Raw genomic sequence first — 22,821 nt, 5'->3', positions numbered from 1 at the left:
TAAATGCTTTTGTCAGTAACCATGTTTCCAGCCAACCATTTTTATGGTAGTAAACTACCTATTGGATAAAAAAAAAAACTCACAACAGGCCTAATGTCAGTAAATTTCCTAAATGACATCAAAAAATATATTTCACATGAGTAGATCATTTTTTTGTTGGTGAAATAGATCATGCGACAAATGGCAGTGAACATTTAATTTTTTTGCACAGAATATTGTTGATATTGCAATTGTTGATAAATTTGCAGTCACGTAATGCTATGTTGTGTGGTCCTGCCAATACGACTTGGAAAAGCATGCACAGTTCATTAGGCTACCAATCAAATAAGCTATATGAACTTCACATGGTGGTGAATGTGCACTGTCATAAGATTGATGCTCCTTTCCCATAAATATCGAGGGTCTTAACTTGTATGGTGGTGACATGATGATCGCTGCTTAACTGCCAATTGACAAATAAAAATGATCTAGCTTTTATTCATTATCTCAACATGTACCTCTACACTGTATCTGTGAGCACGTGCCAAGATGAGTGGGCAAACTTGCCATATTTCACAGGTCTTTGAGACAAAACCATTAAAATCGGTACATGAAAAGTTATACGACGAAGTGATTCTTATATGCACTAGCGAGGTCATTATGCACAGCTCTTTATTTGCAAAAAGACCGTTTGTTTGAAACACACTGTTGCTGAGAAAATGCACATATTTCTTTGTGCAAATGTTAGAATAATTTATTGCTGGAAAATCTTTCCAAAAATGGGATGGAAACCCAGCAAAACATACTCTGAATGGTGGGTTGGAGTTTGAATGGGCCATTGCACTCCCCCCCCATGAACTTTCTTGTTGTAATTTCTTAAGAAAGGCAAAGGAGTGTCTAGAGGGAACTTGCTGTGCATTTCAGTCCAGGCTGCCCATTCAAAGGGAGAGAGTCAAAAACAAGTTAGTCAAAACTCTTTTTGACTTGAGAGAAATGATTGTGCCTCGTTCATTATGACTGAGACTTGTAAAAGTGTGTTTTAAACAATGCACATTTGTGATAACTAGGCATAAAATAAGATTATTTCTTGATTCCTTTGAAACAAGGTCTAGTTGCGGCCGCAATCGGACTAGATTGTGAAACATTTTTGGTGGAATTCTTGACTGCCGAGAGGATTGACGGACCTTCATGTCTTAAAGTAATGATGGACTTGGTCTTTTACCAAATAGGGCTGTATATCACCCCTACCTTGTCACAACATAACTGATTGGCTCTATGACATTAAGGAAAGAAATTCCACAAATGAACTTTTAACAAGGCACACCTGTTAATTGAAATGCATTCCAGTTGACTACCTCATGAAGCTGGTTGAGAGAATGCCAAGAGTGTGCAAAGCTGTCAGCAAAGGGTGGCTACTGTAGAAAATAGTAAAAATAAATAAAGTAGGTGTGTCAAAACTATTGACTGGTACTGTGCATACACACACACACACACAATATATTTTGCTCAATCTGATTAGGTGGGCATGGCTCCCCAGTGCCTACACCCATGCCTACAGCAGGACTGATACATGCTCCTCCAGCTCACCGGCTCCAGAATGCTCCGACCAACTACTGTCTATCATATGTGCGCACAGGCAGCATAGAGAAGAAAAATGCATGTTTAGAACTGATCATCGACCTCATGGTGCAAGAATGAATACAATTAATTGATTACGATACTGTGCTTAACACCCTCTCGGCAGTCAAGCATTCCACCAAAAATCTTTCACAATCTAGTCTGGTTGCGGCCACAACTAGACCCCGTTTCAAAGGAATCAAGAAATAATCTTATTTTATGCCTAGCTATCACATATGTACATTGTTTAAAACACACGTTTACAAGTCTCTGTCACAAATAACTGCTCCAATAAGCACCTTATGGTGAAAGAGGGGCTTGCAGAATCATGACCCTTTCGAGTTGTCAGTTCATCATTCGCCTGTAGGGGGTCCTGAGTGCTCTGGGCATTACTGAATTGAATGAACGAAACGAGTCAGGGGGAGACGGGGAGTGGCTGAACGAGTTGAAAAGATCAGAGTCAGTAAGCTGAACTTCCTATCACTCGTCAAAACCCCTTCTCCATCTCGTTTCCACAGCAACCCCCACCTCCCCCATCCCCATCCCTGAGAAGTGGCATGAGGAGTTAGGCGTCTTTCAATCTAAATGCAGATAACTAACATTGCACTCCGCTTCATCCCTCCTTCCCTCTCTCTCTCTTGTTGGAGGGCAGAATCTGAGGATAATAATGTCAGCTAATGGGACTATGGTATAAAGTGCTGACAAGGGATGACAACTGACAGACAAGTGATCAAAGACCCAGCTGTCTTTCTATCAGCCTCATCTCTTAAAATATTAATAAAGAGAGGAGCTTTCGTCATTTCGTTTTTCACTGTAGATGAGAAAGTTGGCACATGTCAGCACAGAGTACTACATTTCTTGTTACGATGGAGATTAACTCAGCTCGCTGACTCACTCACCCTTCTGGAGGGTGTCCTCTGGCTGCCCGGGTCTCCCTGCACATCCAGGTAAACTTCACTGACTCCTGCAGAGCCTTTCAGGTTGGGAAAGGTCCAGTCCTTGGTTGGGGGATTTTGCATATGAGCCCCGTAGGCATCAATGTCTACATAAGAACAAATGTAATTCAAGATGTAAAAACAGAGCTTAACTCAGGTGTTTTGTTTCAAAATTTAAGATTATGTGAATAGTTAGTCCACAGTTTTAATAACACACAAAATGTTGGTTTTGCAGAACTGATCAAACTTACGCAACCATATCTAAACCACTAATGTCAAATGTCAGCATTGAAATGGTCTATATGGGAACACAACAAGTCCTATGGGAATACAAAGTCCCAAGAGTCCAAGCTGACCCTCATGGATGGTGCTGGACAGGTGCATGTTGGGACCTTTTCCCTCCAGTCCTGAGCCATACAGGATAGATGGGTTGACTTCATCCAGAGATGACAGCTCTCTCTCCAGCGTATGGGCTTTCCGCGAAACTTTCATCTTGGCCCCATGTTTCCCCTGGGAGCCTGAAAACCCTTGCTCTCCCTGTGACTTCCCCTTAGTGATGCTCTTCCCTGCTGCATTACTGGCATAGTCTGGCATGGGGAACGTGCCGATGCCACTGTCGAGGGTACGCATGGATGCACCAGAACCTAAACATTGAAGAAAGAACAATGAAGTGAGACTAGAGTCAGGGGGAGACGCGGAATGTTAGTCAAGGGAAATGGATGACAGACATTATTATGACTCTCACCTGTAATGTGCTGGGAACTAATTGACTCTGCCAAGCTCTCGTCTGATGTGACCTCATCCTTGCCAATCATATCAGAAGCCTGAAACAACAAGGGTTACACTCCACGTAAGATTGAATCATATTACTGATGTGTCATTTATTCATTTGTCTATAGTGTATAAGAGGAGAAAGAGAAGAGAGTTTACCTGGTCCATCTCGTCCCTGCTCTTTGTGTGGCTGATCCCATCCCTCTGGTGACCAAAGATGGGCCGCGACCTCTTCGAGTCAAAGGAGAGGCGTCTGTGTGCCATTCCAAAGGTGGTAGGTATAGCTCCCCTCTCGTCCACCCTGTTTCCAGAACAAGACGTCGAGGGACTTAAGAAAGAAGAAGTTACAAACTTATAGGGGAACTAGTTTTCGACATATACTAATCAAATTAGATCAGATTTGATCATACGAGAAAGAGTTTAACCCTTATGGCAAGTTTTGTAATTACAGTGCATCCAGGAAAGTATTCAGACTTAATCCACATTTTGTTACGTTACAGCCTTATTCTAAAATGGATTAAATTGTTTCCCCCCTCATCAATCTTTGCACAATACCCCATAACGGAATTTTTGCGAATTTATAAAAAACTGAAATTTCACATTTACATAAGTATTCAGACCCTTTATTCAGTACTTTGAATCACCTTTGGCAGCGATTACAGCCTCGAGTCTTCTTGGGTGTGACGCTACAAGCTTGTCTGTATTTGGGGAGTTTCTCAAATTTTTCTCTGCAGATAATCACTAGCTCTGTGAAGTTGGATGGGGAGCGTCACTGCACAGCTATTTTCAGGTCTCTCCAGAGATGTTCGATCGGGTTCAAGTCCGGGATCTGGCTGGGCCACACAAGAAAAGACTTGTCCCAAAGCCACTCCTGCATTGTCTTGGCTGTGTGCTTGGAGTAGTTGTCCTATTGGAAGGTGAACCTTCGACCCAGTCTGAGGTCCTGAGCACTCTTGAGCAGGTTTTCATCAAGGATCTCTCGGCACTTTGCTCTGTTGATCTTTCCCTTGATCCGGACTAGTCTCCCAGTCCCAGCCGCTGAAAAACATCCCCAAAGCATGATGCTGCTGCCACCACCATACTTCACCGTACCATACTTCCTCGAGACGTGACGCTTGGCATTCAGGCCAAAGAGTTCAATCTTGGTTTCATCAAATCAAATTGATTTATATAGCCCTTCGTACATCAGCTGATATCTCAAAGTGATGTACAGAAACCCAGCCTAAAACCCCAAACAGCAAGCAATGCAGGTGTAGAAGCACGGTGGCTAGGAAAAACTCCCTAGAAAGGCCAAAACCTAGGAAGAAACCTAGAGAGGAACCAGGCTATGTGGGGTGGCCAGTCCTCTTCTGGCTGTGCCGGGTGGAGATTATAACAGAACATGGCCAAGATGTTCAAATGTTCATAAATGACAAGCATGGTTGAATAATAACAAGGCAGAACAGTTGAAACTGGAGCAGCAGCATGGCCAGGTGGACTGGGGACAGCAAGGAGTCATCATGTCAGGTAGTCCTGGGGCACGGTCCTAGGGCTCAGGTCCTCCGAGAGAGAGAAAGAAAGAGAGAATTAGAGAGAGCATATGTGGGGTGGCCAGTCCTCTTCTGGCTGTGCCGGGTGGAGATTATAACAGAACATGGCCAAGATGTTCAAATGTTCATAAATGACCAGCATGGTCGAATAATAGTAAGGCAGAACAGTTGAAACTGGAGCAGCAGCATGGCCAGGTGAACTCCAGAGAATCTTGTTTCCCATGGTCTGAGAGTTCTTTAGGTGCCTTTTAGCAAACTTCAAGCGGGCTGACGTGTGCCTTTTACTGAAGAGCGGCTTCCGTCTGGCCACTCTACCTGATTGGTGGAGTGACAAAGAGATGGTTGTCCTTCTGAAAGGTTCTCCCATCTCCACAGAGGAACTGCAGAGCTCTGTGAGAGTGACCATCGGGTTCTTCGTAAACTTTCTGACCAAGGCAATTCTATCCTTGTTTGGCCTGGCGGCCAGCTCTTGGAACAGTCATGGTGGTTCCAAACTTCTTCTATTTAAGAATGATGGAGGCCACTGTGTTCTTGAGGACCTTCAATTAAGGTACCCTTCCCCAGATCTGTGCCTCAACACAGTCATGTCTCGGTGCTCTACGGACAATTCCTTCAAGCCTTATGGCTTGCTCTGACATGCACGGTCAACTGTGGGACCTTATATAGACAGGAATGTGCCTTTCCAAATCATGTCCAATCAATTGAATTTACCACAGGTGGACTCCAATCAAGTTGTAGAAACATGTCAAGGACGATCAATGGAAACAGAATGCACCTGAGCTCAATTTTGAGGGTCTGAAAACTCATTCAAGGGGGTTTCTACATTGTAGAATAATAGTGAAGACATCAACACTATAAAATGACACATATGGAATCATGTAGTAAAAAAAACACAATTTGCCTTGATGACAGCTTTGCACACTCTTGGCATTCTCTCAACTAGCATCACCTGGATTGCTTTTCCAACAGTTTTGAAGGAGTTCCCACACATGCTGAGCACTTGTTGGCTGCTTTTCCTTCACTCTGCCGTCCAACTCATCCTAAACCATCTCAATTGGGTTAAGGTCAGGTGATTGTGGAGGCCAGGTCATCTGATGCAGCACTCTCGTTCTTGGTCAAATAGCCCTTACACAGCCTGGAGGTGTGTTGGGTCATTGTCCTGTTGAAAAACAAATGATAGTCCGACTAAGCGCAATCCTGATGGGATGGAGTATCGCTGCAGAATGCCGTTGCAGCCATGCTGGTTAAGTGTGCCTTGAATTCTAAATAAATCACTGACAGTGTCACCAACAAAGCACCCCACACCATCACAAGTCCTCCTCCATGCTTCAAGATGGGAACCACGAAGATCATCCGTTCACTTACTCTGCGTCTCACAGAGACACGGTGGTTGGAACCAAAAATCTCAAATTTGGACTGGTCAGACCAAAGAACAGATTTCAACTGGTCTAATGTATATTGCTCGTGTTTCTTGGCCCAAGCAAGTCTCTTCTTATTATTGGTGTCCTTTAGTAGTGGTTTCTTTGCAGCAATTCGACCATGAACGCCTGATTCACGCAGTCTACTCTGAACAGTTGATTTTGAGATGTGTCTGTTACTTGAACTCTGAAGCATTTATTTGGGCTGCAACTTCGGAGGCTGGAATGTGTAGGTATCCAAACTTTTGACTGGTACTGTATGTAAATAAGGTATCTGTTTTTTTTAATCACATTTCCATACATTTCTAATAAAAAACCTGTTTTGCTTCGTCATTTTGGGGTTATTGTGTGTAGATTGATGAGGATAATAATTGTTTTTTACAAAATGTGGAAAAAGTCTGGGTCTGAATACTTACCGAATGCACTGTATTTTGTAATCATCATTCAGTACACTCATGGCTGCAATATTATACGTTTGTGCAAGACTTCTGATGTATTTAATGAAATCTTAGCAACATAATTTAAGATGACATATCATTCTTACCTGTTGAGGAGCTGCTGCATGAAGTTGTCTGCGGTCACTCCTCTGTACATGAGTGACAGTTGGCCCTGGGCCTGGTCCATCACCACCTCACAGGAGTGGCCCCTGCCGGAGCGGTCCATCCCGACCCCGTTCACATATGCCCGCTCCTCCTCCAATGCCTTCCGCAGGTCCTCTGCCTTCTCCATCAGCATGGAGATGTTCAGGCTCTCCACCACCTTCCGGGGCCCACCTGACTTAAAGTCCTTAGCCCCTCCGCCGGAGGCAGAGGACGACGAAGGAGAGGATGACATGTTGTTCTTGAGCTTGGACACTTCTGGTTTACGGCTGAGGGCGGGGAGCTTGCTCTTCCTCAGGCCGAACCAGCTGGCGATGCCGTTGGAAGCCTTTTGCTTGGGCTCAACCAACTGGCCCCGGTCCTGCTCCTGCAGCTTAAGCATGTTCTCCTCGATGCCACGCATTACTTTCTGCTCGATGGCCGACTGGGGCACTGGTGGGCCGGACGAGTACTGCTTCTTGTCGTTTTTCATGATGGCATCAGTAGACGACCGCGGTGGCAGAGGAGGAGGAGGCGGGAAGCTCTCTGCGTGGATGAAGGTCTTCTTCTTGCTGGCCAGGAGTTTGCTTTTGTCCTCCAGCCTGGGCAGGTGTCTCTGAGCCAGGGCGCGGTCCTCGTGAGCAGGCCTGACCCCTCGGGGGTAAGAGGAAGCCTGGCCGACCTTTGAAGGGGACTTTGAGGAAACTTTAGTGGGGCTGTTTTGAGGGCTAGGGGTAGTTTTACTGTGGTGGCTCCGGGTGATGGGGCACTTCCCATAGCTCCTAACCACCGAAGAGGTCTCTGTATTGGAGGATAATGTGCCCATCTTGATCTTTGGACCATCTGCTTTCGCTACATATATCCGGGGAGAGAATGATGACTCCTGCTCTGCCTTGGGTATGGATGATGGGGTAGCTGATGATTTGGCGCCTGATTCATGTATTGGACCTGGCACCCTGGGGTGACTGCAGAGGCTGGTTTTGGGGTATTGCTTCCCTTCCAGGGAATCAGTGTATTTCTGATGTCTGTGCTGCTCTGTCCCAGTTCTCTCGCCTTGCCTTTCAGCAGTCTTGCTTTTCTCAATATTGTTGGTGGGGGGTTTACCCACGTTACTTTGTACATCCTTCTTGTCCATGGGCTGTGCACCTACTGGCAGGTTCTCTGTGCTCTTCAGTTTCCCCAGAGCAGCCAGGCGCTCTTTGAATGGGTGGTGACTGGACTCACTCTGGGGTTTTCCCTGCACCAGCCTCTTGGGGGTGGAAAACCCAGGTGACCGGTCACCTTGCCTGGCTGCAGACTGGGTTGGCTGGGGGGGTTCACAGATTGGCTGACTGGGCTCCAGAGTTGCACGGTGCTCATGGTGCCTGTCCCTCATGCTGGAGTAGCTTGGGCGACTACTGTGTGCTTTACTAGCAGCGGCAGAGGACGAGGAGGGTAGGCTGAAGTGTTGGTGGGGTTTGTGCCAGACAGGGCTTTCTGAGTCAGTGCCCTGGTCAGTGCCCTGGTCAGTGTCCTGGTCAGTGTCGTGGTCAGTGTCCTGGTCATCTGGTTCTGGGGATGAGTCAGGGTGCTGTGAAGATGGGTGGCTGAGTAGGTTCTCCTCCTGCTGCTGCTTGTCTACAAGCCCCTCAGGTTGGGTGTAAGGGAGGTACTGGGGAGTCCCATCTGACGTGCAGACTTTCTCGTAGTGAGCCACCTTCTGAGAGCCCCTTTGTGTGTGAGAAGAGGAGGAGGGGGCTGCCTTTGTACTGTGGCTGGGTTTGGGCGCAAAGTGGCTGCTGAAAGCTATCTCCTTGACTGTGGGAGGGGGGCCCGCACTGTCCTCTGGCTTGGGTGGCGAGGTGGGGGCAGAGTAGGGGGATGAGGACAGCTGCTTCTCCCTCTCCGTGGTGGTGGCTTTGCGGGTCAGGACAGGTGAGTGGTACACCTCATAGTTGTTGTTGTTCCTGCAGGGGATCTTGGAGCTGCGGGTGAGCTGGGGACTTAAACGGAGGGGGTTGCCTGGTTGTGCCTGGTTCATCCCCGTCGGGATCTTCAGGAACTTGAGCAGCCGGGACGGGGAGGAAATGGGGGAGGGCTTGACTTCACCTAGGCCTGTGGAAAAGGTGGGGCTGAGTGCAAGCTTGCTCTTGCCAGAGGGAGGCAGGGCCTGAGCTGAGCTGGTCCTCTCGGGAACCGGGGCTGGAGAGTACAACTCCACCGCCACCTTCTTGCAGACAGACGTCTCATTGGAGGAGAAGTAGAGCCCGTTGCAGACCTGCTTGCTCACTTCCTGCTCCTCTTGATACCCTGGGTCCGTCTCCGTGGCAACAGGGTCTGTATGTGAGGTAGAGGTGTGCAGGCTGTTGTTCACATTGTGTGCCACTGATGCAGCCTCTTCTTCCAGGTAGCAGCACTCCTCCGGACTGTCCCTGTTTTGGGTCAGCGACGTGTGCTTCACATCCTCACTGTGAGAGGGTTGCACTTCAGCCCGAGGCAGCGGTTTGCCAAACGGATGCCTGTCTTTGTGTCTTTGAAAGTTCCTGGTCTCCTTCCGTAGCATCCCGTTGAGGTTGGCTTGGATTAGCGAGGAGATTGGATCAGAAGAAACCAGAAGTTCTGGAGGCTGCTCTAGAGAGTTCACTGCTGTTTTGTGCATGTAGCACTGGCTTGTGCTGCCAGTAGAGAGGAGGTGGGGGAGAGCTGCTGCCTGGGGAAGGCCTGTGCTCTGTGCCAACGCCCCCTGGTCCTCTGCCCAGGCCTGCCCGTTGAGGCTCTCCACTCTGCCCGGGTGTGCGGCGCCGTGGACCTGGGCACACTTCAGCAGGCTGTCCAGGCTACTCTTCTGGGAGAGCATTTGGCAGGACTGGCAGTCCCTGTGCTGGTGCTGTTTGTGCAGGGCATGGTCCTCCTGGAGAGCCCCTTCTCTGTTGGTATAATCATGGTTGTCCGAGTCTGAGCTGGAGAAGTGGCAGTGTGACGAGGGATGTGCTACCAGGTGCTGAGAAGAGGGTAACCCCACAGAGGATATCAGGGACATCTGGTCTCTTTCCATGGAAACCAGCGCCTGACCCAGGTCGTGGTGTGGGGACAGGCAGGAGGAGGGGTGGAACTTGAGGGGGTCCGACTCCTCCAGCTTGCGCAATACTTCCAGGATGTGTGCTTTCTTTTTGAAGAACGGAGACAGGGCCTCTATGGAGGTGGCAGGGGCCGGGGCCAAGCCGGCTGTTCCGTTCTGTGTGTGGTCCCCATTGCTCTGCATAAACAAGGACATCAGGTTGTAACTCCACTACATCTTCATCAGACAATACAAACTAAAAAAGTTAAGTACAGCATGGCTAAAAAAATAAAAAAAAGTTCACATAGCCTCCAACATCTAACACATTGCGTGCATAGTGCAGCAGGACTCAAATGTATTGATTTCATGTTGACAATCGATTGTGGAGGTTCCTTTTTACTTTGATGCGAACAAAACAACATTTGCTTCGATACTTCAGGACTTTTTGAGGGGACCTGCATCTCATGTTTCAAGTGAACATACTGTAATGAACTAACCGCCCAAGTCCCCAATGACTCTGTCACAGCAAAAGAGGACATCCTGAGAATGCTGAGCACCCCTGTCCTGACAGGGGGAGGAATAAATGAATGAAGGAGAGAAGAGTGGAGAGGCAACTGAAGTCACTTTGGTTACACATGGCCAGCCAACCTTAGGAAGCAGTCTTTATCTTTAATTAAAGAAGCAATTAATTCTGTAATCAGTGAGAAAAACTTATCCTCCACCCTCCTCCTCATCCCGTCTTCTTGGAGAGGAGCCAATCTGTTAACTAAAATAGTCACCGCCAGTGGGGACCTCTGGGATTATCCAATTAAGACAGAGGGGCGTGAGACAGAGCCACTTGCTTAGCATACACAGACCATTCGTTCTCTTCCCCTGGCATTATTTCCACTACTACTCCACTGGTATTCTCCAAAGCCATGGCATGTACATTTGATGAATCCAAGCAACAGGCCTGGTTTCTACAGGTTAGGGCCCACTTGATTACCTCAGCATACACTGTGCATTGTTTTCCCTTTTCAGTCTCCCTCCATCTCTCCCAAGTGAACCCAAAGAGCCATTGCGTGCAAATTTGACAAACCCAGTCGAATGAGGTGACTTTGAAAACCCCTCTGCCATCGCTGCAGAAGTGCCTATTCTGATTCAATGATTTACGTCTACCTAATAAATTCTCAGTCTACACCTGGGAGCTCTGATAAGCCCATATATATGCAGTATGTATATATATATATATATATATATACACAATCTGGACGGGTGATGCACTTGGATCAGGGGAGCTGGGATTGATGCAGAGCTTAGCCGAGGATATGGGGATGGAGAACTGAACTGTATGGGATTCGGTCAGTCAGTCAATACATTTCTCTACTCATGGTCCATTAAAAGCCCAGTGCAGTCAAAAACATGAATATACATTGATTATACCAAACATTAGGAACACCTTCCTAATATTGAGTTGCCGCCTCAGCATCCATGAGAGAGGATCTATGTTGTAAAGTAGCCCTTAAACAGTGGGCTCCATCAATGTGTGTGATGGGTTAGTGGTATGGGCTCTCTTAAGGGGTGCCGCATTGATCCAAAACCTCCATCCCACTATATTCTTGTTTAAAATCCCAGAGCCATATGGATGGTATATTAAACGCTTTGAGACTTGGGGCCAGTGAGAAACCATTGGCCAAGGAGATCTGATGGAAATAAAGCATCAACCTCACAGAATTACGGAGGAGTGGAGACGGAGGGAGAGAACGAGAGGAATGCATAGGGAGAGTGTTTGTTCAGAGGGAAACAAAAATCTATATTCAATTTGACACCTCTCTCTCTGCCTGATAACAAGAAACCAATCAGTTGCCCTCGGGGTTGAAATGACTGGGTCTCTCTCGTTCCTGTCTTCCACTTTCTTCTCAGTCATTTGTCAGCAGGAGTCTAGTGCTGCTCCTTGGGGCAGCAATAACACTGGCCTATTTTAAGAGAGAACATTACAGAGGGGCACGGTGAGCGCCGTTGGGGGTACTTCGGTGAGTGGTGGGGCAAAACAGGAGGAACCGTCAAAGCAGAAAATGTTATGGTGGCGCTAGAACATTGAGCGAGCCGAGCCCCTTTAAATGATATTAATTTGTGGGTGAATTCATCCTGGGAATGAGAATGGACTTTGTTCACTGAGGAACCTCCTTGGAACACATCAAATTAGTGGATTCGGCTAATTCAGCCACACCCGTTGTTGACAGATGTATAAAATCGAGCACACAGCCATGCAATCTCCATAGACAAACATTGTCAGTAGAATGGCCTTACTGAAGAGCTCAGTGACTTTCAACGTGGAACCGTCTTAGGATGCCACCTTTCCAACAAGTCAGTTCATCAAATTTCTGCCCTGCTCGAGCTGCCCCCGTCATCTGTAAGTGCTGTGATTGTGAAGTGGAAACGTCTAGGAACAACAACAGCTCAGCCGCGAAGTGTTAGGCCACACATTTTCACAGAGCGGGACCGCCGAGTGCTGAAGCGTTGAAACAGTCTGTCCTCATTTGCAGCACTTACTACTGTGTTCCAAACTGCCTCTGTAAGCAACATCAGCACAAGAACTGTTCTTTGGCCAAAGATCACCATGCTCAATGTGAACTGTCAGCTGGAGTGGTGTAAAGTGCACCGCCATTGGACTCTGGAACAGTGTAAGCACGTTCTCTGGAGTGATTAATCACACTTCACCATCTGGTTTGGCGAATGCCAGGAGAACGCTACCTGCCTGAATGCATACGGCCAACTGTAAAGTTTGGTGGAGGAGGAATAATGGCCTGGGGCTGTATTTCATGGTTTGGATTAGTCCATGTTAACGCTACAGCATACAATGACATTCTAGATGATTCTGTGCTTCCAACTTTGTGGCAACAGTTTGAGGAAGGCCCTTTCATATTTCAGCATGACATTGCCCCCATGCACAAAGCGAGGACCATACAGAAATGGTTTGTCAAGATCGGTGGGAAAGAACTTGACTGGCCTGCACAGAGCCCTGACCTCAACCCCCTCGAACACCTTTGGGATGAATTGGAACGCCGACAGTGAGCCAGGTGTCATTGCCCAACGTCATTGACCGACCTCACTAATGCTTGTGGCTGAATGGAAGTCCCCGCAGCAATGTTCTAACATCTAGCGGAAAGCCTTCCCAGGAGAGTAGAGGCTGTTATAGCAGGCAAGGGGGGACCAACTCCATATTAATGCCCATGATTTTAGAATGAGATGTTCGATGAGCAGGTATCCACATACTTTTGATCATGTACTGTAGTGTATGAGTATGAAAATAAACTATGATAACTAACATACATTTACATTTAAGTCATTTAGCAGACGCTCTTATCCAGAGCGACTTACAAATTGGTGCATTCACCTTATGACATCCAGTGGAACAGCCACTTTACAATAGTGCATCTAAATCTTTTAGGGGGGTGAGAAGGATTACTTATCCTATCCTAGGTATTCCTTAAAGAGGTGGGGTTTCAGGTGTCTCCGGAAGGTGGTGATTGACTCCGCTGTCCTGGAGTCGTGAGGGAGTTTGTTCCACCATTGGGGGGCCAGAGCAGCGAACAGTTTTGACTGGGCTGAGCGGGAACTGTACTTCCTCAGTGGTAGGGAGGCGAGCAGGCCAGAGGTGGATGAACGCAGTGCCCTTGTTTGGGTGTAGGGCCTGATCAGAGCCTGGAGGTACTGAGGTGCCGTTCCCCTCACAGCTCCGTAGGCAAGCACCATGGTCTTGTAGCGGATGCGAGCTTCAACTGGAAGCCAGTGGAGAGAGCGGAGGAGCGGGGTGACGTGAGAGAACTTGGGAAGGTTGAACACCAGACGGGCTGCGGCGTTCTGGATGAGTTGTAGGGGTTTAATGGCACAGGCAGGGAGCCCAGCCAACAGCGAGTTGCAGTAATCCAGACGGGAGATGACAAGTGCCTGGATTAGGACCTGCGCCGCTTCCTGTGTGAGGCAGGGTCGTACTCTGCGGATGTTGTAGAGCATGAACCTACAGGAACGGGCCACCGCCTTGATGTTAGTTGAGAACGACAGGGTGTTGTCCAGGATCACGCCAAGGTTCTTAGCGCTCTGGGAGGAGGACACAATGGAGTTGTCAACCGTGATGGCGAGATCATGGAACGGGCAGTCCTTCCCGGGAGGAAGAGCAGCTCCATCTTGCCGAGGTTCAGCTTGAGGTGGTGATCCGTCATCCACACTGATATGTCTGCCAGACATGCAGAGATGCGATTCGCCACCTGGTCATCAGAAGGGGGAAAGGAGAAGATTAATTGTGTGTCGTCTGCATAGCAATGATAGGAGAGACCATGTGAGGTTATGACAGAGCCAAGTGACTTGGTGTATAACGAGAATAGGAGAGGGCCTAGAACCGAGCCCTGGGGGACACCAGTGGTGAGAGCGCGTGGTGAGGAGACAGATTCTCGCCACGCCACCTGGTAGGAGCGACCTGTCAGGTAGGACGCAATCCAAGCGTGGGCCGCGCCGGAGATGCCCAACTCGGAGAGGGTGGAGAGGAGGATCTGATGGTTCACAGTATCGAAGGCAGCCGATAGGTCTAGAAGGATGAGAGCAGAGGAGAGAGAGTTAGCTTTAGCAGTGCGGAGCGCCTCCGTGATGCAGAGAAGAGCAGTCTCAGTTGAATGACTAGTCTTGAAACCTGACTGATTTGGATCAAGAAGGTCATTCTGAGAGAGATAGCGGTAGAGCTGGCCAAGGACGGCACGTTCAAGAGTTTTGGAGAGAAAAGAAAGAAGGGGTACTGGTCTGTAGTTGTTGACATCGGAGGGATCGAGTGTAGGTTTTTTCAGAAGGGGTGCAACTCCCGCTCTCTTGAGGACGGAAGGGACGTAGCCAGCGGTCAGGGATGAGTTGATGAGCGAGGTGAGGTAAGGGAGAAGGTCTCCGGAAATGGTCTGGAGAAGAGAGGAGGGGATAGGGTCAAGCGGGCAGGTTGTTGGGCGGCCGGCCGTCACAAGACGCGAGATTTCATCTGGAGAGAGAGGGGAGAAAGCACAGGGTAGGGCAGTGTGAGCAGAACCAGCGGTGCCGTTTGACTTAGCAAACGAGGATCGGATGTCGTCGACCTTCTTTTCAAAATGGTTGACGAAGTCATCTGCAGAGAGGGAGGGGGGGGGGGAGGATTCAGGAGGGAGGAGAACAGAATGTGTCCAATGCTGGGGAAGCAGAGGTAAACAAAATATGAGTTTGATGATTAAGGGTCCCTCCCTTTGCCCTCAGAACAGCCTCAATTCGTCAGGGCATGGACTCTACAAGATGTTGAAAGCGTTCCACTCCAACACTTCCCACAGTTGTGTCAAGTTGGCTGGATGTCCTTTGGATGGTGGACCATTCTTGATACACACAAGAAACTGTTGAGCGTGAAAAACCCAGCTGCGTTGCACTTCTTAACACAATCCTTAACACAATCTGGCTAGGGCTGTGGTGGTCACGAAATTTCATCAGCCGGTGATTGTCAAGCAAATAACTGTCGGTCTCAAGGTAACTGACAGTTAATTAACATACATATTTACTATCTCCTGGCTTCCACACAAGTCTTTAAAAAAAAAAAAATACATCCATGTATTATAGCTTATCACAATAAATCCATGATTTATTTTAGACAGGTCTAAAGAAACATGATATGAAGAAAATGTAATTTATTTCAGAAGAACAGAATAGCATACTCTTGAGTGTCCTTATGTTAGGTCCTGATGTGGCTATGCCAAATGGCTGTGGGCTACACTAGTTCATTTAGCATTCCGTGGCATTAGTTTATATTATTTTATAGTTTGAAGAATAGAATTGAACAAAGCTGAATAAAATATAAATATTTTCTCCAAACGATTTGAGGTGCGCACATGATGAGCGGTTAACAAAGAAATAGGAATTCCTACATGCTTAATTTAGAGTTATTAATGTAACTTTAGTTCTACAAACGTTGGGCTGTATGTTTAGATTTTTAATACATTGTAAGGCTGCATGATGCGACCAATGATGATTTGAAAAAAGTTTTTTTTGCGCAGGCTGTACCACAACTCCAATAGTCTCTCATTCACAATTTGATAAGCACTTGATAATGCCTCGAATTTCACGGCGGCATCCCCTTTGTGGCCGTAATAGACCCTAAAAAAATCCATGCCTTTTTGCGGCCCAGAGTGCTGTGTTGTGCCCTTCTCCCTGAGTGTGCGGCACAATCCAAAGCGTCTCTCACTCACATGGCTCTCAGTCACGTGATCGGGTCTTTCTCACAGGCTATAAGTTAAGACAGACACATCTGGGACACAACTGCACGCGTCCTTATCCAATTCCGAGGTGCATATTGAAGATATTGGAAGAACTGTCCACATCTACTTTTCGTCAGCCAACCAGATGAGTAGGCCTAACGAACAGCAAAAGCACTAGCCTATGTCAATCTACTATCCCCCATAGAACAAAAGTCGACCCATTCTATTCTGTGCGAGAAACATATATTACAAACAGTCTGGGACAGATGTGGGATGCGATAGATCCCAAATTAAATCAACCACTAGTATCAAAAACCTTTTTTTATGCAATGTGGCTGATCAGAACGTTTAGCTTAAAATGTTGATAAACTACTAGGCTATTTCTTCACATCATAAGAGCAACGGGAAAACACCATTATCATAAGTGACCGCGAATGCAATAATGCATGTAATGCTTTTATTATAAAAGGTGCATTGTTATAGTAAACATTATCTTCCCCAAACCTGAAAGCTGCTTTTATGCCAGTTAGGCTCCACAACCCTTGTAAAGTGGTTTCCGTGTGCTTAATTTTAAGAAGTTATTTAACCACTTTAGTTATGATACAAACCTTATTAAAACATATCGGCCTATGGGGCTAGGCTACATGAGGTGTGAGACTATGATTAGAACATTCACAAGTGATAGGCTAATATTGTCACCCATCAGACTATTCTTGATTTAATATTGTCTTTACATATACTAAATAACATATGTGTGACATTTGTTTTGATTTAGAATGGACCATTATTATGCACCTGTATTGAAACAGGGGCGGCTGGAAAAAATACATGTCATCTATGCACTTAAAGCGACTGGAGGACGCTTTTCCCCGTGGTTTATTTTCATCCCAGCCAGGTATGCTGTACTCCTGTTGTAGAGAGAAGCAATGTGCTTAATATTAGGAAAGTTGAGAAATAAATATAGTAGGTCTAGAAAGCTGATGGGATCCTCTTTTTATTAGCGGCCATCACTCTGTTTTCTCACGCAATTGCATAGCCTATTGAAATGTTGCACAACATGAGCTCATGGGCTCTCATGAAGTGTTTGATTAGATTTTTTCGAATACCTTTGCATTGATGTCAGAGGAATTAGAGGGCCAATAGAGAGCTGAGTACCAGGCAGTTAGCAAGTTTGATGGGCTACTAATAACCATCAGCAGCATCAGAGCTTGGAGATGCCTAATTACCATGACTAAACGGTCATGTGGAATTTGACTGACTTCATTTTGCACAATTTGTTTACATCCCTTTAAGTGAGCATTTCTCCTTTGCCAAGATAATCCATCCACCTGACCTGTGGCATATCAAGAAGCTGATTAAACCGCATGATCATTACACAGGTGCAGCTTATGCTGGGGCCAATAACAGACACTAAAATGTGCAGTTTTGTCACACAACACAATGCTATCGATGTCTCAAGTTGAGGGAGCATGCAATTAGCATGCTGACTGCAGAGAAATTAGCTGTTGCCAGAGAAATTAATATTCATTTCGCGAACATATGCCATCTCCAACATCGTTTTAGAGAATTTGGCAGTGCATCCAACCTGCCTCCCAACCGCAGGCCACGTGTAACCACGCCAGCCCAGGACCTCCAAATCCGGCCTCTTCAGCTAAGGGATCGTCTGAGACCAGCCACCCGGACAGCTGATGAAACTGAGGAGTATTTTGTCTGTAAATAAAGCCCTTTTGTGAGAAGAAAATGTCATTGATTGGCTGGGCCTGGCTCCCCAGTGGATGGGCCTATTGACTGATTTCCTTATATGAACTGTAACTTAGTAAAATCTTTGAAATTGTTGCATGTTACGTTTATATTTTTCTCCAGTATACGTGTTCGTAATTCTATGGTCAAAGTGAAGTTTTAGTCAGGGGTCAGGGTTTGTGTGTGGGTCAGTTGCTCACCTTGAGTTCGCTTTGGCTCTGGGACACCAGCAGCTTGTCACTGTCCATGGTCAGGGGCTCTGTGCTGTGCTCTGGGACAGACACCAACTGCAACTGGAATGGGAGAGAACAGGGAGAGAGGAATGACAGTAAGGGCACCATATTGACTATTGTCATTCTCTGCACCCTCTCCTGATTTCCTTTAACCTGCCTCCTAATACACAGATAAAAATGGCATTAAAGGAGCGGGCCAGCCTCTTTTCATTCCCATCTCAGCCCTGAGTAATTAAATTGCTTCGGCAGTGAGATGGCATCAGTTTTCCTTATGATTATTATATTCATCACAAAGAAAGGCGATGGCGGGGGCAGAGACTCTCACTCTGTATGCGAGGAAAGATGTTTATTCTTTCCCCACAGGTAAGAGACGCAAAGAGAACGACTGAAGAATACAGAAAAATTGAGGCGTGGGGGGAGAAGAGAGGTATGGAGAAGGTGTTAGATTTGGGGGGAGTTGGGGACAGTTAAAATGTTCATTTACAGTAATAGAGAATGTGCCATTTTGCTGCCCTGGCAATTACAGGGCACATTTATTCAGATTAAATACTGTTTTGAGATTTCTGCAGCAGATTGCTTCTTTCTCCTATCCGCTCCACGTTTGAATACTAATACAGTTGATAAGAAAGAGAGAGAGATAGAGCGAAGGAGTTGGGGTTAATAAACAGAGCTGAAGAAAGAGAGAGGGAAGGAGGGAGATAGTGTCATGAACGTCATCAGGGAAATGACCGGACCAAGGTGCAGCGTGGTGAGCGTACATTTTCTCTTTATTTAAAATGTCGCCAACAAAACAAGAAACAGAAAGCTTACTAGTGCTATACAGGCCACTAACAAAGACAACTACCCACATCTAAGGTGGAAAAACAGGCTACCTAAGTATGAGTCCCAATCAGAGACAACGATAGACAGCTGTCCCTGATTGAGAACCATACCCGGCCAAAACATAGAAAACATAGAAATAAAGAAACTAGAACGCCCAACCATGTCATACCCTGGCCTAACCAAAATAGAGAATAAAAGCCTCTCTATGGCCAGGGTGTGACAGATAGAGAGGGAGACAAGTGGAGAAAGAGGTACTCTGTGTCACACACAAAGAAATGAAAAATATGACCAAGGTCACTGAACATCTTTATCAAAGACAATCTCTGCCTCTGTTCTTTTGAAGCCAAATTCTCAGAAACGTAAGAGTTGCTGTATAAACACCTCAGCAGGGGATTCTAAAACTATACTATGACAGCAGCACTTTTGTCCTTGGTTTCTTTCAACAAGGCCAAAATGGATAGAGTAAGAGCTCCAAAGAGCTTTTGGGCTCCAAGCTACAGTCCATGTTACAATTAATATTAGATATCAGTTAGGATAAAATAAATCCAAAATAAGGGATATCTAAACATCTATCGGACCTCAATGCATAATACATCACTAGCTGCACTTCAATAGAACTACAAATAACATTTCCTTCATTTCAGCTTGACAACAGTCACCTAAGCAACAACAGTGATGAGATCAGTGTGACAGAGATGAGGGAGAACTTCTCATCTCCCTCCCAAATGAAAACTGTTTCAAATCAGAAACACTGTGCTTATTAGATAGGAAACAGAAACAGCATGACACATGGGTCCTATGAACTTTTATATAAAACTTTGATAAAACAGCGATATAATCATAATGAACAGGAGACAAGCAAGGCAGTGGTTTAGATACAGATGTACGATCTTAATTTGATCACTCTGCCACAGAGAATTTTCCTGCACACTTGAAATGCAAACTTGTAGTGTATTTGAGGTTTAAAAAGGCTTTTACAGTGCCTTCAGAAAGTATTCACACCCCTTCACTTTTTCAACATTTTGTTGTTACATTTCAAATCAATTGAGATGTGTCACTGGCCTACACACAATAGCTCATAATGTCAAAGTGGAATTATGTTTTTCGAAACGTTTACAAATGAATTAAAAATGAAAAGCTGAAATGTCTTGAGTCAATAAGTATTCAACACCTTTGTTATGGCAAGCCTAAATAAGTTCAGGAGTAAAAATCTGCTTTATTAACATGTTCCATAATAAAGTTGCATGGACTCGCTTGGTGTGCAATAATGATTTTTGAATGACTACTTCATCTCTGTATCCCACACATACTATTATCTGTAAGGTCCCTCAGTCGAGCAGTACATTTCAAACACAGATTTACCCACAAAGACCAGGGAGGTTTTCCAATGCCTCGCAAAGAAAGGCACCTATTGGTAGATGGGTAAAAAAAAAACAGAATATCCCTTTGAGCATGATGAAGTTATTAATTACACTTGGAGAGGGATAAAAAAAACACTCAGGGATTTCATCGTGAGGCCAATGGTGACTTTAAAACAGATAGAGTTTAATGGCTGTGATTGGAGAAAACTGAGGATGGATCAACAACATTGTAGCTACTCCACAATACTAACCTAAATGACAGAGTGAAAAGAAGGAAGCCTGTACAGAATAAAAATATTCCAAAACATGCATCCTGTTTGCAAAAAGGCACTAAAGTAAAACTGCAAAAAATGTGGCAAAGAAATTAACTTTATGTCCTGAATACAAAGCGTTATGTTTGTGGCAAATTCAACACAACTCATCACATTTTCAAGCATGGTGTTGGCCGCATCATGTTTTGGCTATGCTTGTCAACGGCAAACACTAGGGAGTTATTTAGGATAAAAAAAGAGCTAAGAATAGAGCTAAGCACAGGCAAATCCTGGAGGAAAACCTGGTCATTCTGCCTTCCCACATACACTGGGAGAAAAATTCACCTTTTAGCATGACAATAGCCTAAAACACTCAGCCAAAACACTGGAGTTACTTAACTAGATGACATTGAATTTTCCTGAGTGTCCTAGTTACAGTTTTGACTTAAATCGTCTTGCAATGATCAACAGACAGCTTCACAGAGCTTGAATATTTTTTTAAAGAATAATGTGCAAATGTTGTACAATCCAGGTGTGCAAAGCTCTTAGAAACTTACCCAGAAAGACTCACAGCTGTAATCACTGCCAAAGGTGATTCTAACATGTATTGACTCAGGGATGTGAACACTTGTGTAAATGAGATATTTCTGTATTTCATTTTAAATAAATTAGCAAACATTTCTAAAAACCTATTTCCACTTTGTCATTATGGGGTATTGCACGTAGACTTTTATTTATTTTATTTTACCTTTATTTAACCAGGCAAGTCAGTTAAGAACACATTCTTATTTTCAATGACGGCCTGGGAACAGTGGGTTAACTGCCTGTTCAGGGGCAGAACGACAGATTTGTACCTTGTCAGCTCAGGCAACCTTCCGGTTACTAGTCCAACGCTCTAACCACTAGGCTACGCTGCCGCCCCAGACGGGTAACATTATCATATTTAACCTATTTTGAATTCAGGCTGTAACAACAACATGTGGAATAAGTCAAGGGGTATGAATCCTTTCTGAAGGCACTGTAATTTCCACAAGCATTTTAAACTTTATTCCACTTAACAAAAAATGTATCAACCCATGCATAAATGTCCATGAATTATAATCCACATTGCTTGTTGCTTCGGGATAATTTTCCTGCTCTAAGAAAATGGTCAAATTAAGATAGTACATCTGTATGCATTGCGTCCAACACACACACACACACACACACACACACACACACACACACACACACACACACACACACACACACACACACACACACACACACACACACACACACACACACACACACACACACACACACACACACACACACACACACACACACACACACACCTTCTTTGGTCACACTTTCAACAACTGTCTGTCAGTACTCATGACTAATTCTAATTAATGTCTCCTGTCGCATTCAATCTAGTTTAGAAAAAACGACTGAAAATAAAATGAAAAGCAACTTACTGCTGAGAGAGAAAACTGTCACACACACACACACGTTCTGTACCTGTTGCAGAGAGCTATCCTGGGGGTGTAGTTTCTGGGCAAAGAGCTCAGTCAGAGTTCTGTTCTGTCTCTCCAGATCAAACACACGCATCTTCAACTTAATACACTCCTCCCGCAGGTCCTAGGACAAAACACATAACACAAATAAAAAAACAACTGACACACACACACACACACCTTGTTGTGTAATGAACTGTTCCTTGACTTGTTAGACTTCAGTCTGAACATCATTGATTTGTCTTGATGCACCATGTCTTACCTTTTGACTCAGAAGGGCCTGTACCACGTGGTTGGCAACCTGAGTGAAATATAATACAAGTTTAATCTTTGCTTTGGTCTGTGGCCAGAAATTGAGAATGATTTTGGAGTCTTAAGAGTGGACAGTAATCATAGCAGAGTATAAAAGCTGAGACATTTCAAGTAATGGGTACAGAGACAGACAGAATACAGTGTGACAGTGTCAGGATGACATTCTCCTAATGTGTACTGCATCTCTATATGAAAACTCACCTCATCCAGACACCTTTCATACGCCTCTCTCTGGCTCTCATTCGCAAGGGCCAGGACTGAATTATCAGCCTACAAAGGAGAGAGAGAGGAGAGAAAAGAGATAGACGTATGTAATCGGTGTCTATCAAAAGCATTCATTTGACAACAAAGATCAACCTCAGGAGATTCATCCCCACCTCTGTTTCATATGATCCGTTTCAAATGTCTACACCTAGAATGAAAAAATCCCTTGATTTCACAATCTTTCCCAACAATATGTTCTGTTTCATTTCATGGAGAATTTAACAGTGTTAAAGAAATGGAAA

The 22,821-nt window shown here is 45.4% G+C and overlaps 1 protein-coding gene across 4 annotated transcripts in view; it reads right to left on the bottom strand.

Moving 5' to 3' along the window:
* LOC118388683 (nck-associated protein 5-like) overlaps nucleotides 1-22,821 on the bottom strand; it is a 130,938-nt gene that overhangs the window by 8,333 nt on the left and 99,784 nt on the right. For 3 of the 4 annotated variants that reach the window (XM_035778034.2, XM_035778036.2, XM_052527001.1), the window contains 9 exons: nucleotides 22,517-22,585; nucleotides 22,266-22,304; nucleotides 22,008-22,127; nucleotides 18,038-18,130; nucleotides 6,794-10,062; nucleotides 3,462-3,630; nucleotides 3,277-3,355; nucleotides 2,888-3,175; nucleotides 2,496-2,638 (listed from right to left, as the gene is read on the bottom strand). In XM_035778034.2, the coding sequence (XP_035633927.1) occupies nucleotides 2,496-2,638; nucleotides 2,888-3,175; nucleotides 3,277-3,355; nucleotides 3,462-3,630; nucleotides 6,794-10,062; nucleotides 18,038-18,130; nucleotides 22,008-22,127; nucleotides 22,266-22,304; nucleotides 22,517-22,585 (4,269 nt within the window). The remainder of the gene's footprint in view (nucleotides 1-2,495; nucleotides 2,639-2,887; nucleotides 3,176-3,276; nucleotides 3,356-3,461; nucleotides 3,631-6,793; nucleotides 10,063-18,037; nucleotides 18,131-22,007; nucleotides 22,128-22,265; nucleotides 22,305-22,516; nucleotides 22,586-22,821) is intronic. The other variant, XM_035778035.2, reaches the window with a different exon arrangement.

The sequence above is a fragment of the Oncorhynchus keta genome, chromosome 10, assembly GCF_023373465.1.
Source record: "Oncorhynchus keta strain PuntledgeMale-10-30-2019 chromosome 10, Oket_V2, whole genome shotgun sequence".
NCBI classification, from domain to species: Eukaryota; Metazoa; Chordata; class Actinopteri; order Salmoniformes; family Salmonidae; genus Oncorhynchus; species Oncorhynchus keta.
This window is presented reverse-complemented; position numbering and strand designations above follow the sequence as displayed.